At 33.9% G+C, this 24414-nt stretch overlaps 1 protein-coding gene across 1 annotated transcript; it reads right to left on the reverse strand.

Moving 5' to 3' along the window:
* Positions 1-4483: 4483 nt before the first annotated feature.
* Positions 4484-22578, reverse strand: LOC149419250 (membrane-bound acylglycerophosphatidylinositol O-acyltransferase mboat7-like). The gene is made up of 7 exons (XM_089637958.1): positions 22571-22578; positions 20918-21207; positions 17124-17275; positions 14701-14912; positions 12022-12204; positions 6210-6345; positions 4484-4726 (listed from the first exon to the last, which is right to left on the reverse strand). The coding sequence occupies exons 1-7, from the start codon at positions 22576-22578 to the stop codon at positions 4484-4486; spliced, it is 1224 nt and encodes a 407-aa protein (XP_089494084.1).
* Between the last annotated feature and the right edge of the window lie 1836 nt (positions 22579-24414).

The following is a 24414-nucleotide window of genomic DNA, read 5'->3' on the forward strand; positions in this document are numbered from 1 at the left end:
GATAAAGACCACTCATTTAATAAGCCTTCAGTTATAGATGTATTACATAGAAACAGGATAGGTCTACGCCTCAACAATTTAGAAGCACTTGAAATAAAAAAAATCCCTTAAAGTCAATAAAATTAATTTATTAAATAAACAATTAGATTTAACAAACAGCCCCATTTTAAATATATTTCCCTTTCCTGCACCTATGTTTACCCCCTCTCTCTTAGGTTGATGTTCTCTCTTCCTCTTCCAGCCTAACTATAAGTACCTATACACCTCTGTAATTTATGTAATATGTTTTTATTAACCCTGATGAAGGTTCGGGTTGAACTGAAACCGATTGGTTATAAATATATACAATAAAGTGGTATTCAAACAAAGTTATTTTATTTTAATTATTATAAGTATGTATTCCCACAAAGTGTTTGCTACAAGTGAAAAACAGTAATAATAATTGATTAGATACCCTAAAAACTCACATTTCTAAACGTTTTCACGGAACTGAACAACAAATAAGAACAATCAGTGTTTTATATCAAAATTCGTATGTATAAAGTAACCATTCCGTGAATTCTCTTCAATTTTATTTAACACAGATTTGGTAAACATACTATTTCTTTTTTTTTTATATTGACAATTCGTGATGGAATTCCACTATAAAACCTAACTTCTAGCGATTTTTGGCATATTTTTATTCATTTATTTTGGTACAATATTTTACATTTCATAGTACAATCCAGTAATGTTGGCCTCACTGGGTGGCCGTGCTGAGGCCTCCATTTTATAATAAAAATATATACATAATACATTTAAAGAAAATATATATATAATGTTGGCGAAGAAAAAAAACATAAGATTAAGATAAATTTAAACTAAAAACATAGATTTAAAATAAAAGTAAAAAAAAAAGAAATAAAGTTATAATCGGTATATTTATATTACATGTTGTGTGTTTTATATTGGTTTTGTATGTCACGTATAGGTTTTATTATTTTATGTTATGAAATTTTGGTATTTTTTGTTCTTTAATCCATTTTGTAATTTCGTGTCTGAACTTATCTTTATTTCCTCGATTTTATTTTCAAGTGTTATACTGTTGAATGCTTTTATAGCATGGTATTGATAGTGTTTTTGTCCAAAGCTTGTATTTACCGTCGGAGTTTTTATGTTTTCTTTGTACGCTTGTCTAACTGGTCTGTTTGTGATATTTTGTGTATGTTGGAATTTGATTGTTTTGGTCAAAAATGTAGTTTAGTAGTGTCTTAACGTCTAATTGTCGTATATCTAGTACGTCACTACTGTTGAATATTTGGTCTGTATCAGTTAGTCTATGTTTTTTAGACATTTAAGATCGTTTTCTGTGCGATGTCTATGTAATCGATAGCCGAGTTTGTTGCTCCTCCCCAAGCTATAATTCCATATTCTATTATTGATTGGCAAAGTGCAAAATATATTATGCCTAGTTTACAAAAGGTTTTGAGCGATCGCTTGCCATAATGTGCCAAATTTATAGAACCTAAAAATATGGGATGAACGGTGAAATGAAGGTGAATTCATTGGCTTTAAACCGCAGTAAACAGTTTATATTTTTCAATATTAATATTTTGAGGATTGGTATTAATTAAATAATATGGTAAATATTAGACACCAAGCGGTCTTCTTTTATTTTTTGACTGTTACCGGTTTCAGCTTATTACAGCCATCTTCAGACTGGTTTGACCAGAAATAAAACATGTTTGGAAATAGTTTAAAATTGTTTCAATATGTCATTATAATATTCATAATTTAGACTTTTTGTAAAATACATCGACAATTTCGTACAAGACATTTTGCAATGGTCTTATCCAAAAGAGCCTTAATACTTTGACAATATTACTGGTAAATACGCTAGTAAAACAAAGATATGTATGTGCAGCAGGACCACCAAAGCGAAAAGGACGCAGACCAAATATGAAAAAATGAAATATTTGCATTCAGTAAATCATAATGGCATAATAGAGAAAAAAAAGTTCAGAACTTATTGTTTTTCTTTTCCCTAGTATGAGGTTTTTTATTCAGTTAAAAAATTTTCCTCATAAAACACATTAATGTAACGTAAAATCAGTCAAGTAAATACAACCATCAGATGGTAATAGTAATAAGGTCAAATTATCCGCAGTACTAGTTAGTTAGAGAAATGAAAGGGTATTGTTATAAGCCCTAGCTAGTTAGAGGATTACGAAAGAATCCATAAAATCATAAAAGGGATAATATTATTCCCATATAGATATTGTTTGAGCAACTCAAAAACGTAGGTACGGTGACACATACGCTCCTATGAAAAAAAAATCAAACAAAATCAATGCTGTTTTTTATAAAATGTGTCATCAAAGAACACAAATAGTTTCGTTTTGCGCATCTGTCTATTTAATTTATATTACTATTTTTACACCTGACGATGTTTCTCCCCTCGAAGGATTTATTTTTAATATCATGAACTGTGGCCCTGCCACATACATCCAACCAATTTATATAATTTAATTGGTGTATATGCAATAAACTGGCACTTAACATTACTAAATGTCAAATAATAAGATTTTATAAAATAAAGGAACCGACAATTTATGAATACAATCTTGACAAAATTATATTAAACTCAGTAGAAACAATAAATGATCTAGGTATTATTTTTAACTCAAAACTTACATTTATTAGCCATATAACTAATATTATTAATAGAGCAATGAAGATTTTAGGATTTATTATTAGAATAACCAAACAATTTTGTAACATTGATACTATTCGCATTTTATACATAACGCTAGTGAGAAGCATTTTGGAATATAACTCTACGATTTGGGCTCCACATTACAATATCCATATTCAAGCGATTGAAAAAGTCCAGCATAGATTCCTTGGGTATATTAATTTTAAATTAGGTATTCCAAGAGAATCCGTGGACTATAATTTGTTATTAAACTGGACTAATCTCGTAAATTTATCAGATCGCAGAAAAATCTGTGATCTATTAATATTATATAAAAAAATTCACTCGGTCCTGGATACCCCTGATTTAATAGAACTAATACGATTTCATTGCCCTGGTCGCGCTAACAATAGACTGACTCTACCGTTCTACTATAATAACACACATACATTATCACATTATTACTCACCAATCAGTCGATTACACATTTTGGGAAATGAACATGCTAACATCGACGACATTTATTTCTTAAAATTAGTGCAATATAAACATGCACTCAAAAATTATTTTTCCATAATGTAACTTTATATACGCAATATGGACATGTTGAAATGAAATGATGATATTTCTCATTGTTCTTTTTTTGTTATTTTTGGTTGTGATACACAAATTAATTGTATGTTATTTTTAAGTTTAAAACTACTATTACGTAATGATATTGTTTTTCTTACTTTTGTATTCTATTATATGTTTATTTATAAAAGGCAGTATAGCCGTTTATGTATTTAAAATTAAAAAAATAATCTTCATTATCCATACCATAGAGCAACAATAAGGAATTTGAGTCAAAATATTTAGACTTTTAAAAAACATATTCATGTAGATCAAAAAACACCGATTCTGAATATTTTTACTCACAGAATTAGTAATTAGAATTAACAAATCGTTCTTAAATTATTTAAAATTTTTAAATAATACATGATTGGTCGAAAGAAATCTAATTCAAATGTAATCTGTATTAAGTCTAATAAATTTAAACATCTCTTTCTGTTACATGCGTACTATCATAACAAGAGGGAGAGGTCGCTATACAGTTTTATATTGTGTAGTTCAGTATGTTGATCAGATTTTTGAGATGTTTTATGGTTGTTTTTTTTAGTTTTATCCTTTTTCTTCACTTAATCGTAGTATCTCCCGATATTAGAAGGTTTTGTTAAATTCAAAGCGGTAAAATTGAAGCTATTCCATAATATAATGCAACTCAAACAACTAGCGCGACCGCGACTCAAATCACCTACTGCTAATTTAACGTTTTTGTAAAAATGGGTAAGTAGGAACTCGTTTTAAAAGTCCCGCTTCTTACCGCTCGGATTGCGATCGTTTTGGCGTGCTAAAAAATATTCAAACTTGGAGAATTAATTTAACCATGAAAACGAACGTTAAAAAATACCAGTATTTGTGTTTCAATGTGGATGTTGATTAAAAAAATGAGTAAAATTTCTTATTTGAGGCGTTACTGCGTAATAATATTTCGTCCAAACTTTCCACTATTAGAATTAGAACGCGATAAGCGGCGCGCTTAGACCAGATTCGGTAGTTTTAGTTAGAGCGATGGGAGAGTTGGAGGTCAGATGGAGGTACAAAAGCGGAACCTGTGTTTTCGCTTCATGTCTCATCTAAATATGATACATCAATGTACTACACCTGTGTTTGCGTAGACACAAAACAAAAAAATATAAAATATTTTGAGTAAAAAAAAAAATACAATTTCTCTTAGAGTGTCCAAAATCTCCAGATTGATAATCTATTTTATTTGTAATTGGTCTCCCAAAAATATAATTTACAAGAGACTAGTGACCGATCTTTCTGCAAATAGATGAGGGCAAATCTTCCGAATAAAAAGAAGAAGACGAGTGAGAAGTAAGGAACGAAGTTCATAGCGGCTGCGTGAATAAAGATATAACTGGGTTCCAGAATCAGAAAGGACATAAACACGTGGCCAAATATGTGTGCCTGGATGGTCCACATCGCCACCAAGAATGCAGTGGAACCCTGAAAATTAAGATACAATTTCCATTAGCATTCGATATTTTTCTTTTTCTTCTTTTTCGCCTTGTAAAAATATCAGGTTTTTGAAGTTGGACATGGTACCTACTCATTTGTTATTATTTCTCGCTTTTGGATTGTGTGCGGTGAAAATATCACAAATTCGCGAACTACCTACGACAAAAGTTACAAATTCTTTTCCATGGTAATTTATAGGTACATATCTCATTTTACAAACCTTCTGAGATTAATTCTGTCAAAACCTGATCATTTTTAATGTGGTTCGTGTTATTTTAAAATTATTTAGCAATTCATCTTTGTATAAACTTCTGGAAAGGAAACCAATGATCATAATTCTCCTACATATTATCTTGTCAAAGGAGTCTTCACTAGCTGTTTAGAAGTTCAAAGTATATTACTACAGATCTGTTTTTTTAAATCTCGTCAAACAAGGCGATAACGTAAATACTTTATTCAAGTGATTTTCTGTTGTCAGAGATGCACTAATTACTGAATTAAGAGCACTTTTAATTTAGACTGCAGTCATTTGTACGGAGATTATTGTGCCATTTATAAATTATTGTATTTATTTTAACAATCATAATAATATCAATTATAATAATGAAATTCGGCCACTAACGATTCCATTGTAAATAAGTAGGTACCTAGTATTCGTAATAGTATGCCACTAAGTAACTAGATGGCGCAAAAGTAATCCCTTGGTGTTTTTTTGCAAACCTTTGGTTCTGCTTGTGGATTATGTTAATTTGATACCTTTGTTTTTTTCCATGGCATTTTGCATCACTTTTGCTAGAACTTCTGGCGACAAGTTCACGAAATCATTGCGGATAAACCCGTGACTTAAAAAAACACACAAATGAAGTCTGGAACGGTAAAATCTGGTAATCTTGCCATACCACAGACGAATTAAGAATTCGGCAAAAAATGGACACAATTATTCTGCATTCTTGAGGGGTATAGCGTTCCATGGCTTCTCGACGTGAATTCTGCATATGTTTACTTCACAAATGTGAAAGCAGAATTGATATTTTTGCCGCCATTAAATTTGCTAAAATTATGAATCTGATTAGTTTTGCGCCACCTGGTATATGTAACATTTCGAATGTATTGGTTCATTAAAAGCGATAAATTGTTGTATGGGTATGTTTGTTGGTATTATGACAGTTCAATAATGTTGACAGAAGTTATTGTTTCTCTTCAAAATACACACATAGGTCAATGTTTGTAATTGTCACCTTCAATGCGCTTTTATTTCTATACAAAAACAAGCTTTTTCATTTATTTTTTCAATTCAATGATCGTAATGAAAGAATTTATTATTTTTTCGATATTTTCGAACGGGAAAATATAATAAAAGAAATTAGTCAACAAAAAACAAATAAATGCGATACAACAATAATGGTTTTCAACTTGAAAAATATGTACCTACTTGAAAATTTCAATTGTAGGTATTATAGAATGAACTTACCCATCCTGTTGTGTACTCGTATATCTTGTGGTATGGTTTCTCCGCCACAATGTAAACACCACATAACACCAGACTGGTGAAGTAGCCCAGCTCTAAACCATGCCAATACGCGCTGAACAACATGGTCAGCAGAATACTGGAAACAAACAACGTTCACCATCATTGCACTAAAATCTGGAAAATTGGCATCCGCACTAAAGAATTAACAAATAATATTAGTGCAATCTATTGGATATTGATTTCGATCCCAATCATGTAGAATTTTATGGCTCATAAACCTTTCATTTTCTGACCAAACTGGTTTGGTGTGAATTGATACAAATCACTCTGGGTAGTTCATGATGATTTAACTCGGACGTAGAATTGTTTTCCACTAAACACACTCCATTTTACAATAGCGTATTATCCAAGGTTGATATTTTCAGTTGCGAACTTACCAAATACAAGAGGTCCATAAAATAATATTTCTCTAATGGTTTGTGAATAAAGTTTATGTCTCTATTGTTTATATCTCTATTATAATTTGACTTATATCTACAACCTCTCTCCATGGCTATAAATATATTGTTTTGTAAATTTTTCGTTTTATATAATCTTTTTTTTTGTATAAATTTTTAAATATATATTCCTTTCTCACAAATTTAATTTACTTATGCCATAGTATGCAGTTTCAGTAGAAGTAAAGTCACAAGGAGGAAATCTATAATTGGGTTTATTTTACTATATAATACTTATGTACAAACTGGTTAAATTTAAACTGTCGATTTCCCGAAAATTAATAAATAAATAAATTGTTTTCCAAATGTTCCAACTGTTGAAATCAGCGGAATTTCAGTATTGTGAGAGATAAGGTTCTCGACTAGCCGGAGTTCGCGAATTCAAATCCTGGGGTGCGCAAGTAAATTTTATTTTAAAAATTTGTGTTATTTCACAATTTACTCAATAATATGCAGTATATTTGCAGCACGTTTCAGAGTGGAAGATACTCTGAGTAATCTCTACTAATTCTCTCTTAACCATTTGATGAATTTTTCAAATTCTGTTAAACAACCCGTTCTTAGACTTGATTCAAAAATAAACTTTTTACAGCTTTTGGATTGATATTAATTTGTTTTCCAGGAAAAAAAAAACAATAAATTAAATTTATTACAATAACAACAAACATGTTTATCTACTGATTTAATAGAATCTCTCGTGGTGAAGTGTTCACTCTACTTTCGTCCATACCAAGCACAGACATCTAAATTGATAAACTTGCCCTAACATGAAATCTGGGTATCATTTCGTCATCAGTCATATATTGACCGCCGAAGAGCGCACATTGAGATAACTTCCCCATCGATCTCTTCATCATCTCCTTCTGGGTTGCCATAGTCTCATTGGCTCCAGACGGTCGGGACTCTTGTGCGGCATTCACATAAAAAAGGTTTTAAAAATGGCTCACGATATTTCGTCTTAAAACCAGAAAACCAAATTATTGATAATGTAAAACTATTTTATATTACATTATTTTAACATATATTTTATTAGAAAAGGTATTGTGAAAATTACTGTCACCTCATTTTTTTGTCGTTTAATATAAAAAATTATGAATAAATAATTCACAATGTTTCATATATTTTTCTCAAATTGCGGTTGGAACTTTTGGTTTCATATCCACTTTTGATTTCATATCCCAAAAACAACAGTCAAACTTCTCGGTGTCAATTTAGATTCAGACTTTTCGTTTAAAAGTCAAATAAATAGGACTGTAAGCACCGGTTTTTTTGACCTAAGACAACTTAAGTCTGTCGGAAGAAACCTTCCTTCAGAAGCAACAAAACTACTTATCAACTCTTACGTAGTCTCACGTCTCGATTAAAATGCAACGGCATTTATGCCAGCCTTCCAAAATATCAAATTGACAAACTTCAATCAGTGTTTAATGTTGCAGCACGGCTCATAACCGGGGTTTCAAAATATTCGCACATTTCAGAACACCTTCGTAACCTTCACTGGCTCAAGTGCCCTGAAATAATCCAGTACAAACTGTGCTGGATGGTGTTTAAATCCATCAATGAAATGGCCCCACCCTACATTTCTGAACTATGCTTCCCGGAAAACACTGGTCTGAGGCAGTCAACGCTTAGATCAGCAACATCAGCAGCTGTAGACTGATAAAACCTATGCGCAAGCCAAATACTAAGTTTGGTGATCGCGCTTTCGGAGTATCTGGGCCGAAGGCTTGGAATAAACTCCCTCCGGAACTAAGATCCATAAAAAATCCAACAGAATTCAGGTCTAAACTAAAAACCTACCTTTTTAAGCTGTCGTACCCTTAAATTAAATATACCAATCCTAAGAGAAAGTCCAGTTATATTCAATTTTTCAATTAAGTCCTAAATCCTGTATCTAAATTTCGCCAATAAACAATTAGATAATGTTAATTAAGTGTTAATCTCAAGTGACCTACCAGGTAAGTATTGTACTGTATATTTTCTCCATAAATAGTTAAGTAATAACATAGATCACTGTAAAAATGTATTATAAGTTTGTACAGTAAGGTGAAGTGAAATTTTTTTTTTGAGATTTTCGAAATCGGCATAGTTGGAAAATATGCTCCATATATTAACAATTACAACAAAAATAATAAAAAATATATATTCACAATACCTGGACATCGCCAAAGTTTTATATTTCATAATTTTCACGATTTTACCTAAGTATTTATAGCTCATATACGCGAAATAAAACACACATAAAATGTGTATTTTACAATTTATTTTACAGATAATACATTCGTAGATTGTTAGAATGGAACAAATAGTGGAAATAAAAAAATTACATATATTATTTACCGCATTGAAAAACTTGAAAATTACAAAAGTTCCTATGAACGGTACTGCATTTCGGTGTTAAAAATAGGCATAAGGTGTCTCCAACCTATAACTCTAACCTTGTTTTTATTAATCCATCTCGCCTCAAGGGTCCACAAACAACGGTTGAGGCTTCTGTTACAATTTTCACACATCTCTCTGTAGCTTGAGTGTGGCAAGGAAAATTCTTTATCATTGGTAGTATGACATCGTCAATTATCGTGTGATCGGTAATGGCTTGTAAAATTGTCTCGTCACTTACAAATTTGGTTAGTGGTGGCTCGGTTATATTTTCCCACTTTATAACATCAATATAATCATCTGATGAAAAATCAAAAACAGGCACTTTGAAGGTACGAATAAAGTCTGATTGCATTTTCATTTGCCGAGCTTTCAATATCAAACTATCATAACTTCTCAACGCCAACTCTCTTACGTATTTTCGGTTGTCGTTTAACATGGCTAACAATATATTTTCATGATGCCCAAAAAAGCCATTACGCTGGATTACTGGATCAATAATATCTTTTAAATCACTGGGCATACCGTGAAAGCACTATTGTTTCGTGTAAATGCCTTGCACCGAAAATACATAATGGTTTGGTCTTAATGTTGAACCACATAGGTGCGTAAACTGTTAATACAAATGTCGTTAAAGTTACCATATTTTTCGATGGTTTTAGGGTAGAAATGTAAAGCCGAAGAATCCGATTCGCTGTAGTGAGCCACCTAGATTGTACAATTTTACCGGGATTTGTTTTTGATAAATTTTCATTGCAGAATTCGGAGTCAATAGTTTTACACATTTTCAGTAGATACAGCTGATTTGTACTTAAATACTGTGTATTTGTTGTTAAAATCCGTTTGAGATGTGATTCAAGGCGCCGAATAACACCTCCTTTGTACTGGGGTAACTGCAGTTCCGTCGCATCCAATTGCAACAATTTTTTCCAAAGCAATATCTTTCGAAGACAGTAATGAAATAATTCCATTACTTATTGCTTCAGATTTTCCGGTTTTTAATGAAATGTGTCCCTTGTACTCGCTACCTGGTTCTTTTACTAAACTAACGTGTTCTTCAGTTATTATTTTTCGCCGGTTGTCCTCCATGCTTAAAGTTTTGTCCTTCCGTCCGTCGAAGTATAAACCAAATTGATTGGAATCGATTACTAACGGCTTACTAGTAAGGGCAGTTCTTTTCTTCATTCGAGCTCGACGAATTTTACTCCTATCCACAACGCGAGATGTATCGTTCTGTGAAATTAAGCCAACATCTTGTAATCCAGCGGAAACAATTGCAGCTCCTGTTCGATCTGAAATACAATATCTGTCTAATGTTTTGGCCACAACAGGGAAGTCTTTCACCTCATGGTGAGAATTATTTGGTTGTGCTTCACTTTGCATTATTTCTTGAGGAATTGAAGACGAAGCGCATTTTTTTGAGAGTCTAAAGTTTAAACTACAAGAAGGAATAGCGTCAGTTAATTTGTTTTTGCACTCAAACTCATCATGATGACGTTTCCTTGTTAAAAAAAATCATGTTTTTTTGTAGCATCTTGGTCCAGACCTCCTATCATCATTTTTCGATCCGTTCGCTGATCCAGTAAGAATTTTTGTTCCTTGATAGGAATTTTTCGCTTCTTTTCACACGAACATAAGTCAAAAGATGTGCATCTGCATGTCGCTATATCGAAAAGAAATAGGTTTTTGTCTTTGAAATGTTGAAGTTTTTTACGATAAGCCATAATATTTTTTCTGCTTTTGGACGACTTATTTACTAAACTATAGTACTTATTATAATACGTACGAATTCGTCTCGTAATGCTCCTGTGGTCAATAATGGGAATTGACGCTCTATTCCAGATATCCACTAACTTCACGGAAATTTCTTCATATGTATCTTTAAATTGTTGTTTTTTTAGTATGGTGCACCCACAAAACACATCGTAATACATCTTCACAAGTAGGCAAAACACTATGGTAAATCACTTCCAGAACCGAATACATGATAAGTTAGTTCACTTTTTAACATTGCCATAATGTTCAACTTTCAAAGAACAGTCGATATAAACACAAACTTCGAAAATTAGTTGATTTATTCTACTGCAGCGCACAATTACAAGTACCCACTACGTAAATTGTAAACTCGGCCGACGCGCACGCGATACACTTCACTCTGTTTGATACGCGTTTGGGGTAGAAGGATTCGTTGCTGTGTGGGAATAGTTTAACTGTTCCTATAGTCCTACTTTATAATTATATTATAAAATAATAATGTAATTATATCATAGGTAATAAATAAACACTAGATTTTTTTTTACATAATTATAAGCATTTCTAAGAATCGGGAGAACATTATTGGTGTTTACAGTGTTTTTATCAAAAATTCAAAGTGGTGGCGATGTCGTTATTATAAATAAATATTTTTTATATTTTTTATTTAAGATAAGTACATAACGGAGCACCAATCCCGCGTAAGCCGAATTCTATATTAAGAAAAAAAAATTCTCCATACTAGACCGCTCCACCTTATTGTACAGCGCCCTTGAGGTGTTTTTGCACAAAAACGGCGCTATACAAGTCATCCAAGTATTATTATTATTATATAGGTACATATTTTAATCAATCTGTGGTTAACTTCTATATTTGAATTTTTCATATCGTAACTATAACATATTAAATAACGGAACCAATTGATTTTTAAAAAATTATTTTCGTAGCATACTTTGCGATTTTTTTTCTATCGAGGGAATTTCATATAATTACTTGTTCAACTAATCAAATGTACAGAGGTTATCTTAAAATATGAAATATTTATTTTTTAAGAGCTTACAAACTTAAAGTGTTCGATGTACGTTATAAATCAATAGATAATCTGAGAAACTACGATAAGGCTGCACTATCCTCCTAGCATTACATTCTTACACTTGTTTTGTCAAGATGTTATTTATACTCACCGATGATCAGTAGCCATGTCCTTGAAGAGCTCCTTGTAGATGTACCTCCCCATGAAGTACTGGACCGTTTTATTCCAGTTTCTCCAGAACTCCGAGTGCCAGGGAGTACAGTGAATCCGGTACAGGTTCAAGGTATTAACGGTCTCGAATTCGTACTCCAACTTATCTGCTTCTTCTTGGGTACTGCAAAAATCCAACAATGCTCTCATTCAAATGTTTTCACTAAAACAAGATAGGTGTGTTGTGCGAAATTTTGTAGAAATGATCTTTCTTCTAATATTTCTTTATTTTAATAGCACTGGCGATCTGCATAAGGGGCCGTTCAAGTATTACGTAAGCAGATTTATTACAATTATTTACCCCCTCTTCCCCCTTGTCACCAAAAGTAAGCAAAGCTCTGACCCCCCCCATGCTTACGTAAAAATTGGTACCTATATGCATTTTTCTGTTGTATTCTGTTTTTTAAGGGAGTACCTAAACGTATTAATTATTTGTGGGAATCCCCGAATACGTATTCGGTTTTCAAACATAGACAATGTGTGGGTTACCAATGTGTAAAAAAAAATATCTACTGCTGAGCAGTGCTGACGTAATCACTATCTCGACCCCCCACCCCCCCATGTCATCAAAAATAAGCAAAGCAAAGACCCCCCTGCCCCCCTATAGTGCTTAAATAATACTTGAACGGCCCCTAATTAAGTTTAGTCAAGAAGTGATAATAGATGCTAAAAATTATTTATAAAAATCTCTGCCAATGTCAGAATGCATTAATTTGAAAGTAACTAAGCCAATCACCACGTGTCTTCAACTAATGATATTTGCATTCCAAAATGACCTCAGTAATAGTGAACCTCATCAGTCAGTAGTGGTCAGTAGACCAAGTGTCTTTGACCGGAGACAAAAGGTCTGTCTCTCTCACAAAAAAGGTAATCTTTTAGAAAGTATTGGAGTTATATTCGGTAGGTAGGTCTTTTATTTTCTGGTTGCCTTCAATATTTGAACGTGTTCCTTTTTTGAAGTATCTTAATCTATCTATTTATATAAAAGAGGGTGTCTGTGGCGGACGCCGGACTTTTTTTGAAGTATTTTTGATTATTTTATCCAAATCTACAAATTTATTCAGAGACTAATGTTATTTTGCACACTTCACCTTCGAAACAAGGGGAAGGTCACTGTCTGCATTAGATTTCTAAAGAGTTTACTTTAAGCCCGGGCAACGCCGGAGAAGAAGAAGATTTGACAAATGTATTATTGGAAAAAATGAGGCTGGAGGGAAACAGGGATTAACCGAGGATCTTTTTAATGTAATGTTAATATTAGTAAAGTTAACATGAAGGATCTGAAATTTGGTGTTATACTATATTGGAATGTCCTCTAGCTGTAATTTTGTAGAAATATTTAGAAAGTGTGATATTTTCGGTTTTTTATGATTTTTACAACACGAGGAAAATGCTTGCTGAAAGAATGTGAATGATATATAAATGATCCCAATCTGCATTAATTTTTTGATAATTTATTTTATTTTAAATTGTTTTGGAAAGTTTTAGTTCAATTAGGGTAAACATTTTTGAATTTTTATGAATTTTAAATAAAAGTACGTGAAAATAATAAAAAAAATTCTGTCAATATTTTGAATAATACTAGTACCAAAGTGCGATTTTGTTTTATTTCTTCATGTACACCATGAATTTTGCTTTTGAATTTATACGTCAACATCCATTGCAGTCCCAGCCTCTTCTCGGATAGCCTCTGGACTTATTTTCTTTAACTTTGCCGGGTGCGGTCAACTGGACGTCTTATGCTACGTATACATCCACGAACCGAACTGCAGAACTAAACCTCAACTTATGGGAAAGGAACGTAGCAACCACAATTAGCGCGAAACGCCGCTTGCAGTTGATTCGTTCCATTCCCGTAATTCGTGGTACGGTTCGCGTTTCGGAAATGTATACATACCCTTTATATCGCTGGAATTGCCGTCATGTTTTATGCGGAAGTCGGTCTTCTGTCACACTATGTACCTAATCACTTATCAAAATAGGTACTTAGTGTGACAGAAAACTGACTTAGTTACCGTCTTAGGTATCGCTGAAATTATCGTCAGCGTTTTATGCGGAAGTCGGTCTTCTATCACACTATGTACCTACTCACATATAAAATAGGTAGGTACTTAGTATGACAGAAGACCGATTTAGTTACCGTCTTAGGTATCGCTGGAATTATCGTCAGCGTTTTATACGGAAGTCAGTCTTCTGTCACACTATGCACCTAATCACATATCAAAATAGGTACTTGGTGTGACAGAAAACTGACTTAGTTACCGTCTTAGGTATCGCTGGAATTATCGTCAGCGTTTTATGCGGAAGTCGGTCTTCTAATAGACCAAGTACCTACTCAAATGTCAAAACAGGTACTTGGATGTGCTTGGATGCCATAGTCTCACTGGGACGTTTGGGAGTAGTTAGGACTTTTGTATGGTAGTCACATAAAAAAAATGTCCTGCCTTGATGGGGACAAGGCTTAGTTACCTGGAAAGACACATTGGCACAAAGAGACAACCAAATATTCAATGACAACCCTGGTGAACTTATCAAAGGGACCAGGTTACTGTTAACTGATCAAGGGAACTATTGTAAGCCGTCTCCGGTTTTTTTATGATCAAAAGTATATAATCCTTACATATTCTTGAGGTGGCTGTAGTCCTTGGTTGGCCCATTGGTAGATACGCTATGGAGGGAGGTGGGGTAGGCACCCACCCCCAGAATGCCGCTGATGCACTGCGCCATGAACAGGCCGCTGGTCATCCACATCTTAAACCTAGCCACATGGAGGAAGTTGAAGAAGTTCCTGAACAAGAAGTGGCGACGGGGGAACTCGGCGGTCAGAAGGTACTGAAAAACAAAAGATAAGATTATTATAATAAGAAAAACATAAGGTAAGACATTGTTAAAACTTTTTATGTTTGATATCTAAATTTTAATATTTCAAAAATGAGATGTTCTTTTTTAAATAATAAAATTTGAAAGCATATTTTATAATCTTTCAAAAGGATTCTGTAGGTTCCAAACACTGCGATGGACTGAACATCTAGAAAGAATGCCAGAAATAGGACACTGAAAAGTATCACTGTCTGGGTACCACGAGGAAAACAACCCAGTGACAAACTGGTTCACTGACTGCATTGAAGAGGATTGAACCAGGACGGGAAGGAGACGAATGGTGAGAAATGGGACACTGAAAAGTATGGCTGTCTGGGTACCACGAGGAAAGCAACCCTGTGACAAACTATTTCACTGACTGCATTGAAGAGGATTGAATAAGGACGGGAAGGAGACGAATGGTGAGAAATAGGACACTGAAAAGTATGGCTGTCTGGGTACCACGAGGAAAGCAACCCTGTGACAAACTATTTCACTGACTGCATTGAAGAGGATTGAATAAGGACGGGAAGGAGACGAATGGTGAGAAATAGGACACTGAAAAGTATGGCTGTCTGGGTACCACGAGGAAAGCAACCCTGTGACAAACTATTTCACTGACTGCATTGAAGAGGATTGAATAAGGACGGGAAGGAGACGAATGGTGAGAAATAGGACACTGAAAAGTATGACTGTCTGGGTACCACGAGGAAAACAACCCAGTGACAAACTGGTTCACTGACTGCATTGAAGAGGATTGAACCAGGACGGGAAGGAGACGAATGGTGAGAAATGGGACACTGAAAAGTATGACTGTCTGGGTACCACGAGGAAAACAACCCAGTGACAAACTGGTTCACTGACTGCATTGAAGAGGATTGAATAAGGACGGGAAGGAGACGAATGGTGAGAAATAGGACACTGAAAAGTATGACTGTCTGGGTACCACGAGGAAAACAACCCAGTGACAAACTGGTTCACTGACTGCATTGAAGAGGATTGAATAAGGACGGGAAGGAGACGAATGGTGAGAAATAGGACACTGAAAAGTATGACTGTCTGGGTACCACGAGGAAAGCAACCCTGTGACAGACTGGTTCACTGACTGCATTGAAGAGGATTGAACCAGGACGGGAAGGAGACGAATGGTGAGAAATGGGACACTGAAAAGTATGACTGTCTGGGTACCACGAGGAAAACAACCCAGTGACAAACTGGTTCACTGACTGCATTGAAGAGGATTGAATAAGGACGGGAAGGAGACGAATGGTGAGAAATAGGACACTGAAAAGTATGACTGTCTGGGTACCACGAGGAAAACAACCCAGTGACAAACTGGTTCACTGACTGCATTGAAGAGGATTGAATAAGGACGGGAAGGAGACGAATGGTGAGAAATAGGACACTGAAAAGTATGACTGTCTGGGTACCACGAGGAAAGCAACCCTGTGACAGACTGGTTCACTGACTGCATTGAAGAGGATTGAACCAGGACGGGAAGGAGACGAATGGTGAGAAATGGGACACTGAAAAGTATGACTGTCTGGGTACCACGAGGAAAACAACCCAGTGACAAACTGGTTCACTGACTGCATTGAAGAGGATTGAATAAGGACGGGAAGGAGACGAATGGTGAGAAATAGGACACTGAAAAGTATGACTGTCTGGGTACCACGAGGAAAGCGACCCAGTGACAGACTGGTTCACTGACTGCATTGAAGAGGATTGAATCAGAACGGGAAGGAGACGAATGGTGAGAAATAGGACACTGAAAAGTATGACTGTCTGGGTACCACGAGGAAAGCAACCCTGTGACAGACTGGTTCACTGACTGCATTGAAGAGGATTGAATCAGAACGGGAAGGAGACGAATGGTGAGAAATAGGACACTGAAAAGTATGACTGTCTGGGTACCACGAGGAAAGCAACCCTGTGACAGACTGGTTCACTGACTGCATTGAAGAGGATTAAATCAGGACAGGAAGGACTGGAGACGAATGGTGAGAAATCATAGCCAGCGGTTAGCATTTTCGGAGGAGGTCGAATTCCCCCTGATAAAAATATCACACTAATTAAATAAGGTCTTTCTTTGGGGTGCTTAATTAATTAGCAATATTAATATTTCTCTGTGTAAGGTCTAATTACATCTTGATCTTACCACAAATTCAAAAAAATTACAATTACCTCGATTGGGTAGAAATAACTGATGATTTTACAGCCAACAGCCCCCAGGAACACATGGGGCAAACGGTTTCGAAGAAGCTCTTGGGCATTGCAACTCCTTGCAAAGGGCAGCTTTAGGAAGTCGTCCCAAGTTCTGTAGCGCAAGTATGGACCTAAAAACAAACATTTGGTTAATAAACAAAGAACGAAATACTAAATCATCATTAAGGCGATGCCATACGTAGTAATGCAAAATCATGTGTTTTTGGTTTGAAAATTTGGTCGCCTAGAAATGTTTCAGATACTTTAATTAAATACTGCGAGTAGAATACATCTTGGCCTTTGAAATAATCGAGTATTTTTTAGATAAGTCTTTTTATACGCCCAGAAAAAAATAATGTAAAGGCCTATGAAAACTGCTTTAAAGTTCAAAATCTCCTACTTACGAACCCATTTTCCGTTATGATTTTATTGTATAATGTGGCAAATTAAGTTATTTATAAAATGATCGAAAAAAAACAACATCCACAAAATAAAATAAAAGGCACTTTTTGGCCATGTTTTTTCTTACATAAATCAAAACAGGCGGATGGTGTTAAGCGGGAATTTAAACCTTATCGCCATCTACGTTAGGGTTGTTATTGATAGCGGCTTAATTTAAAATATTACACGACGTAATGCATCGCCTTAAAATGGATTAAAATACGTAAAAAACGGCGGTTTGTGTATGCAATTAAAATGAAATCAATTGATCGATCAATCTTCTATATTATTATTATTATGTAAATAAAAATTTTGATGTTCGTTTGTTCAAAATCTTAAATCTCCAAAAGTTCTTCACTGATTGCTTTGAAGTTTTGACACAACGTTTTTCAAATAGGTACATCAATGAACATTACTAAAATAATGGCAACATTTAAATGTCGTTGGTACAGAGCCTTGTGTAACTGGAGACCAGAGGAATAATTTTCTTGGAATACCAAACGTAGAAAAATGTGTATTGCTTATTTATTAAGAATATGGGAGGTGCACAGACATATGAATATTAATAGACTAGAAATTAAGGATGAGGGGTAAAATCAACTGTTGAAGAACGAAGGGGGTAAAGCTGACTGTGATTCGTCAATAAATCAATCTGACAGTATATAGGCATCTCGCATTATAATATCACCATTTAGTTCTTAAAAGTAAAATCTGCTTTTGAATGAATAGACATTTTTACATGGGAGCGCAAATTACTCGCCACGTTATGAACAAATTTGCGAAGTCCAAATTCGGCAAAAAAATTCGGCTCTATTTTCAGAGTCGAATATTTCGTTTAAGTATTTAGTTAAGACACTTTTATAAATGTTCATAATTTACTTCCCAGCAACCAACCAGCTTTGTGTTTCGCGTCCAGACGTTTCTCGATGTGATAGTAACAACTGATTCATATTATACGATGTGAATATGCTTAAAATAAAGTAAAATAATGCTTATATATGGAATGTAGGATGTATTGTGGGATCGAGGGATGTAATTGTAATGTATTGTAATATTTCGTTTATGTATTTAGGACACTTTTATAAATGTTCATAATTTACTTCCCAGCAACCAACCAGCTTTGTGTTTCACGTCCAGACGTGTCTCGATGTGATAGTATTTATGTTTCTACAACTGATCCATATTATACGATGTGAATATGCTTAAAATAAAGTAAAATAATGCTTATATATGGAATGTAATACGACAATTGGGTTTATTCTCTTTTTCACATCTATTTTTACAAGTTTTCATAGTACAAGTCACCATTTTGCCGTGTTATTTCGTAAAATGAACCGATGATGCCTCGACCATAGTTCGCACAAGAATGATGACGTCACGTTTTCTAAATTCACTTGAGGCCATACGCGAGCACAGCCGGCTCCAATAGAACCGGTATGGGGAGTGGGGAATAATACGCTTTTAATCACTTAGGGCAGGTCTACTAATATTCATATGTCTATGGGGAGGTGGGTTTGGGTATCGCCGCCAGGGAACCATTTATTGGATAACCAACACCTCTGCCATAGGTCACCCCAAGTGGTTCACTACGTTTGGTGACTTAGCAGGGTGCCCGGGTTCATCAGGTGAGGTGTGGAGGATGCGCCTGACCATCAGCTACATGGCGTCCAGATCGGGAGAAGCTTGTTTGGGCAGACCTTTTGACCTACCCGTCTCGACTCTCGACCCATCGCATACACAAATTATCCAATAAATAATAATGATAATACGTCCCTCAATAGTTGCAAAAGAATTTTTATTAGTCTTTCACTCTTATCAACCAACATTACTTTCATAAACTGACTGGAAACGCCCGTATTTGTAACAAAAAGACAATGTCAGTATATTTTATGGCCACATTTTAAATCTGAATCATCTGGATTCTCAGACAGTGATAGCTATTGTTCAATTTTACTGTCATTCTCTGGTCGAGGGTTAAGACTTTTGACTGGCAATCCGGAGGTCACGGGCTCAAATCCCGGCGTGCGCAAGTAAATTTTATTTTATTGATTTGTGTCATTTCAAAGGGTCCAGAGTGGAAGATACTAGCCGTATCGCCCTGACCACCATTCAGAATTGAAACATTGCTTGAAATGGATTTAGCCGTGTTAGATGACCTTATCTGAATAGCCAGGTACTTCCCCACCTTCCTCTTTCCCATCTCCATCACCTCCCCACTACCTTCAGCCTCACAACATACCCCAATTGGGGATGCCATAGTCTCCTGGCGATTGAGATCTATTGCGACTCTCGAGATATTCACATTAAAAAAAATTCAACTCTGAAAATGTGAACAAGACCCGAGATATCGCATATGATCATTGACTTAGGACGGGTTGTTTCACAGAATTTGAACAATTTGTAAAATTTCAAAGCTGATTTACAAGTTCTGTTGAGGTTTTATTCAAGCTCTATTATTATAGCATTATTGGACAGTTACTTCACAAAAGTGAAATAATAACAGAACTTGATTAGAACCTTTACAGAACTTGAAAATCAACTTCGAAATTTGATTAATTGTTCGAATTCTGCGATAAAACCAGTCCCAAGTAAGCATGTGATATTGATAACTTCGAAGATATGAAAAATTTAAAAAAAAATCAATGAAATATTTGTGTCCGGGGGTAAAGTGCATAAATGAGAGATGATTCTACGTGATGGTACGACTAAAAACAAAAAAATCATAAATAAAATATTTTTTCTAATACAAAAATAAGTTTGTATATATTTTCTCGATACAAACAATTCAACTTTTGTACCTGAAAACTAACTTAAAACGTTGAAATTTCTAATTTACCTTTTTTACTTTATCATGTAGAATCACCTCCTGAAGTTTGTGCACTTAACACCCGGACACCCTGTATAATAACAATGAAGTAAACTCTCTGAAAAACAGTTTAAATTATTCATTTAATATCAATGAAATAAACATCTTCATTTTCAAAATAAGACTTTCGTTTTTAAAATTATCTGCAAAAAATTGCGATTTTAATTCAGCTCAGATTCAAAGTAGTTTGTACAAATGTACACCAACATAGTACAATGTCATCTTTAATATGATAACACGAGCCTGTATCTGACAGCCTAATCAATCAATATATTTTTTTAACAAAAACTCTAAATTATCAAATATGATATCAAATAAATATGTTGGTAACACGAGCATGCTTTGAAAAAACAGAATGAGATTTGATTTAAAGAATTAGACCATTTTTTGCCAGAGATAAAAATAAACTAAAAATAGCTGTTTTACCTAAAGTATGTTATAAAAAAAAGATACAACATCAACATACCAATAATCATTCCCGTGAAAGAAAAAGCATAATGGAAGAGATCCATGAAGCCCGGGTCTATGGGCTCTTCAGCAGCCTGTTTAGACGTTTTGCCATTATCCTCAGTTGTCTTCTTCTCCTTGTCCCTGTTAGTGAGGTGGATATCGAAGGCCACTCCGACGAGCTTGAGAACAGTCAGCATCTGGTGGAGATTTACGTCTAAGCGGCTGTGGTACTTGACGGTGGACTCGGCCAAGCGAAAGATCAGCAAGTAGGAGAAGACGTAGACCAGAGTGACTATGTGGCATTTTCTGGAACAAAACCGCAAACAAATAGAACATTTTATACTTAAACGGAACATTTTATACTTAAACAGAACATTTTATACTTAAACAGAACATTTTATACTTAAACAGAACATTTTATACTTAAACAGAATATTTTAAACTTAAATAGAACATTTTATACTTAAACAGAACATTTTTAACTTAAACAATACATTTTATACTTAAACAGAACATTTTATACTTAAACAGAACATTTTATACTTAAACAGAACATTTTATACTTAAACAGAACATTTTATGCTTAAACAGAATATTTTAAACTTAAACAGAACATTTTATACTTAAACAGAACATTTTATACTTAAACAGAACATTTTATACTTAAACAGAACATTTAATACTTAAACAGAACATTTTTAACTTAAACAAAACATTTTATACTTAAAACAATTCGTAACCTGCTCTTTCGAAAAACACACAAACAAAAACAAAAAAATTACGTACGGGCATACACAATAATAATAATGTATAATATTAATGTAATAATAATGTATAATGTATAATAATAATAATAATGTAATAATGTATAATATGTATATATATTATTAATAATAATGTATATATATCGTACTAATGTATCTTATTTTATTATATGCTTTTGTTGTAACATTTAATATTTTTTTCTTTTTTCGTTGTATTATGTTTCCTTTATTGTTTTAATTTTGTAGAATCTATAATAACTGTGATGCTCTACTATTAAACTTTGTGGTGTGTAAAAGCCCATTAGGGCGTGTAATAATAATAAATAAATAAATAAATAATATAAATTTGACATACAACTGTCCGTATACAATTTCAAGTATTTTAAGAAAAGTATACATATAATACAATATTGTATCGATAATTCAATTAGTATTTAACACGTACTAAAGGGGGTTGGCGTTTTGATAATATTTGCTTTGACCCAAAATTACAAACGGAATGAACTTTTATTATTTTTTTAATGATAAACTAATGTTTATAAGACAATGTTTTTTATGCATAGCACAAAGGATAACAAATTATTATAAGCAATAATTTGTTATAATAAACTTTGTAAATTTCGTGATGCCAGAGATGCCGTTCGAATAGTTTTGCTACTTTAAACAAACAATCAATTTTAAATGTGGTTAAAAAAGATCACTTGTGGTGAAACATCACAAAACTGGGCTATAATAAAGATGCACTTATTTTTAATTCAAGGTTTTTTTTTAATTTTCAAAAAGAACATGTGTTGTAAAGTTAGAAAAGTGCGGTAAACAGTTTTTTTCATATCGTAGATTCCATTAGTTTTTTGTCGTTTTTCAAACAATGTAACGAGTAAGTGTGTTAACGGAGAAAACTTTACTTGGTCATTGCGGTCGCATGGTGGTTACTTACAATGGTTACATACAAATACCGTTATTGTTTGCTTTGTTGTTATTGTGACCTCGGTCCAACATTAAAACAACCCGTGGACGCGCATGTCTCCGCCGCTTCTCCCCACAAGGACCAGCGTTAACACATTCAGACCCACTATTTGTTTACCGACAAATAATAAAAAAATTTAAACATTTTATGTATTCAAATAATTATGATGATAGTATTACAATATACATTGTACTTTATTTGGCACCAGATTTATCAAATCGGCCAAGAAATCAATCCAAAGTTGAATATATAATCATTTTCATTACAAAAAAAATTCCTTAGTTTCATTTGAAACGTCAAAAGCTAACAAATTATTATTATTGTCAATTATTTTAATAAAGTTACTCCAATGCTCTGGCGTAACTTTTTCTATACATTCTTGCATGAGTCGTCTTACGGGAATTATTTTGAAGGAGGTATTGTTTACCTTGACAAGCTGTTTAACCATTGACCACATCGTAAATAAAACCGATCAACACCAACATTCACAATTTTATACATATATTACCTATCTTTATCCTTGAATTATAAAAATTCATTGTTGCAAATCGAATATTCATACTTATAACACATGAATAATGTGTACCTGTCTTTTTTTGTTTTTCGTAATTGGTGATAATGAATTTGGACATATCGGCTGAACATCCATTTTATCGCAGGGTATGAATGGGTTAATTTCGCTAAGGGTGGGCAAGTAGAACGAAAGCCAAGGACGTACTGAATTGTGAGCGGAGACAGGAATCTGAAAGAATGAAGCGGGGGATGGTATGCGTAGAACAAACCTAATTTACGGTTCCATGATAACTCAACACAGTGAGAATTCAATACACTTTTAAAAAGTGATATAAAGTCATTGGAAACAATGAATAAAAAAATAAAAATTACCTAACCTACTTAACACAGTTAATAAAGTTTTTGTTTCATCACTTTCAATAATAATAATAATTGGATAATTTATAGAGCGCCGTTTTTGTGAAAAATCACCTCAAGGGCGCTGTACAATTTATTTCCTAGGATCTACATTTGTTATTTAGAAAAGATACCAAAACATACTTACCTGGCAAGTCACTTCCGACAAACACACTTATATTAAAAAGTTTATGCTTGACTTTATATAACTTGACTTTATATAACATTTTAAAGATGTGATGAATTATCATTGTGATGATTTATCCGGTCACCCTAATTTAGTCCGCCAGCAGGACGTTCTTAACTTGGATCGAGAATAGTTCAAAAATATTTGACAATAGCTGAAATCCCGGCGTTGCCCGGACTTAACACGGAGTTTTTTCGAAATCTATTGTAGACAGTGACCTTTGTCTTGTTTTGAAGGTCAAGTGTGCAGAATTTCAATGGCCTCGGAATGAAACTGTAGATTTGTATACAAATCAAATCAACATCGCCTGACCTATGCCCACCACAGAAAAAATCCGGAGGAATAGCGCGTTATGTAAATATTATTACTGTGGTATTATTTATTGCATGATATGTCAGCAAAAAAAAGTTTTCTAGTTTCTCGATGGACGAACCTTTTTAATTTCCCCTACTTTGCCCGCGCCTCTACTGGTAATTCCATAAATTGTCCCAATTCATTTCGATCGTTTTACATTTGACTATGGTGATCAGTTTTTTTATTCAAGACAAACATTCCTGTATTACTAGCACTGACATAAATAATTCATTTAGGATTACCAGTACTTTGCAAACTTTAAACTTCTAGTAGGTACTACCTGCCATCTCATAACCTGGTAATGTTGTTAGTACAATGATATTGGACTACAT

This window comes from Hesperophylax consimilis, chromosome 12 (assembly GCF_061612785.1).
Source record: "Hesperophylax consimilis isolate HC1 chromosome 12, BYU_Hcon_1.0, whole genome shotgun sequence".
Taxonomy (NCBI): domain Eukaryota; kingdom Metazoa; phylum Arthropoda; class Insecta; order Trichoptera; family Limnephilidae; genus Hesperophylax; species Hesperophylax consimilis.

Excerpts from the sequence above, each read along its gene's own strand:
- LOC149419250 (XM_089637958.1), bottom strand. Across the intron at positions 12,205-14,700 it reads TACAGCCACCTCAAGAATAT|TACCCAAGAAGAAGCAGATA; the intron begins GTAAGGATTATA and ends GGATTTTTGCAG. Across the intron at positions 6,346-12,021 it reads GACATGGCTACTGATCATCG|TATTCTGCTGACCATGTTGT; the intron begins GTGAGTATAAAT and ends GTTTGTTTCCAG.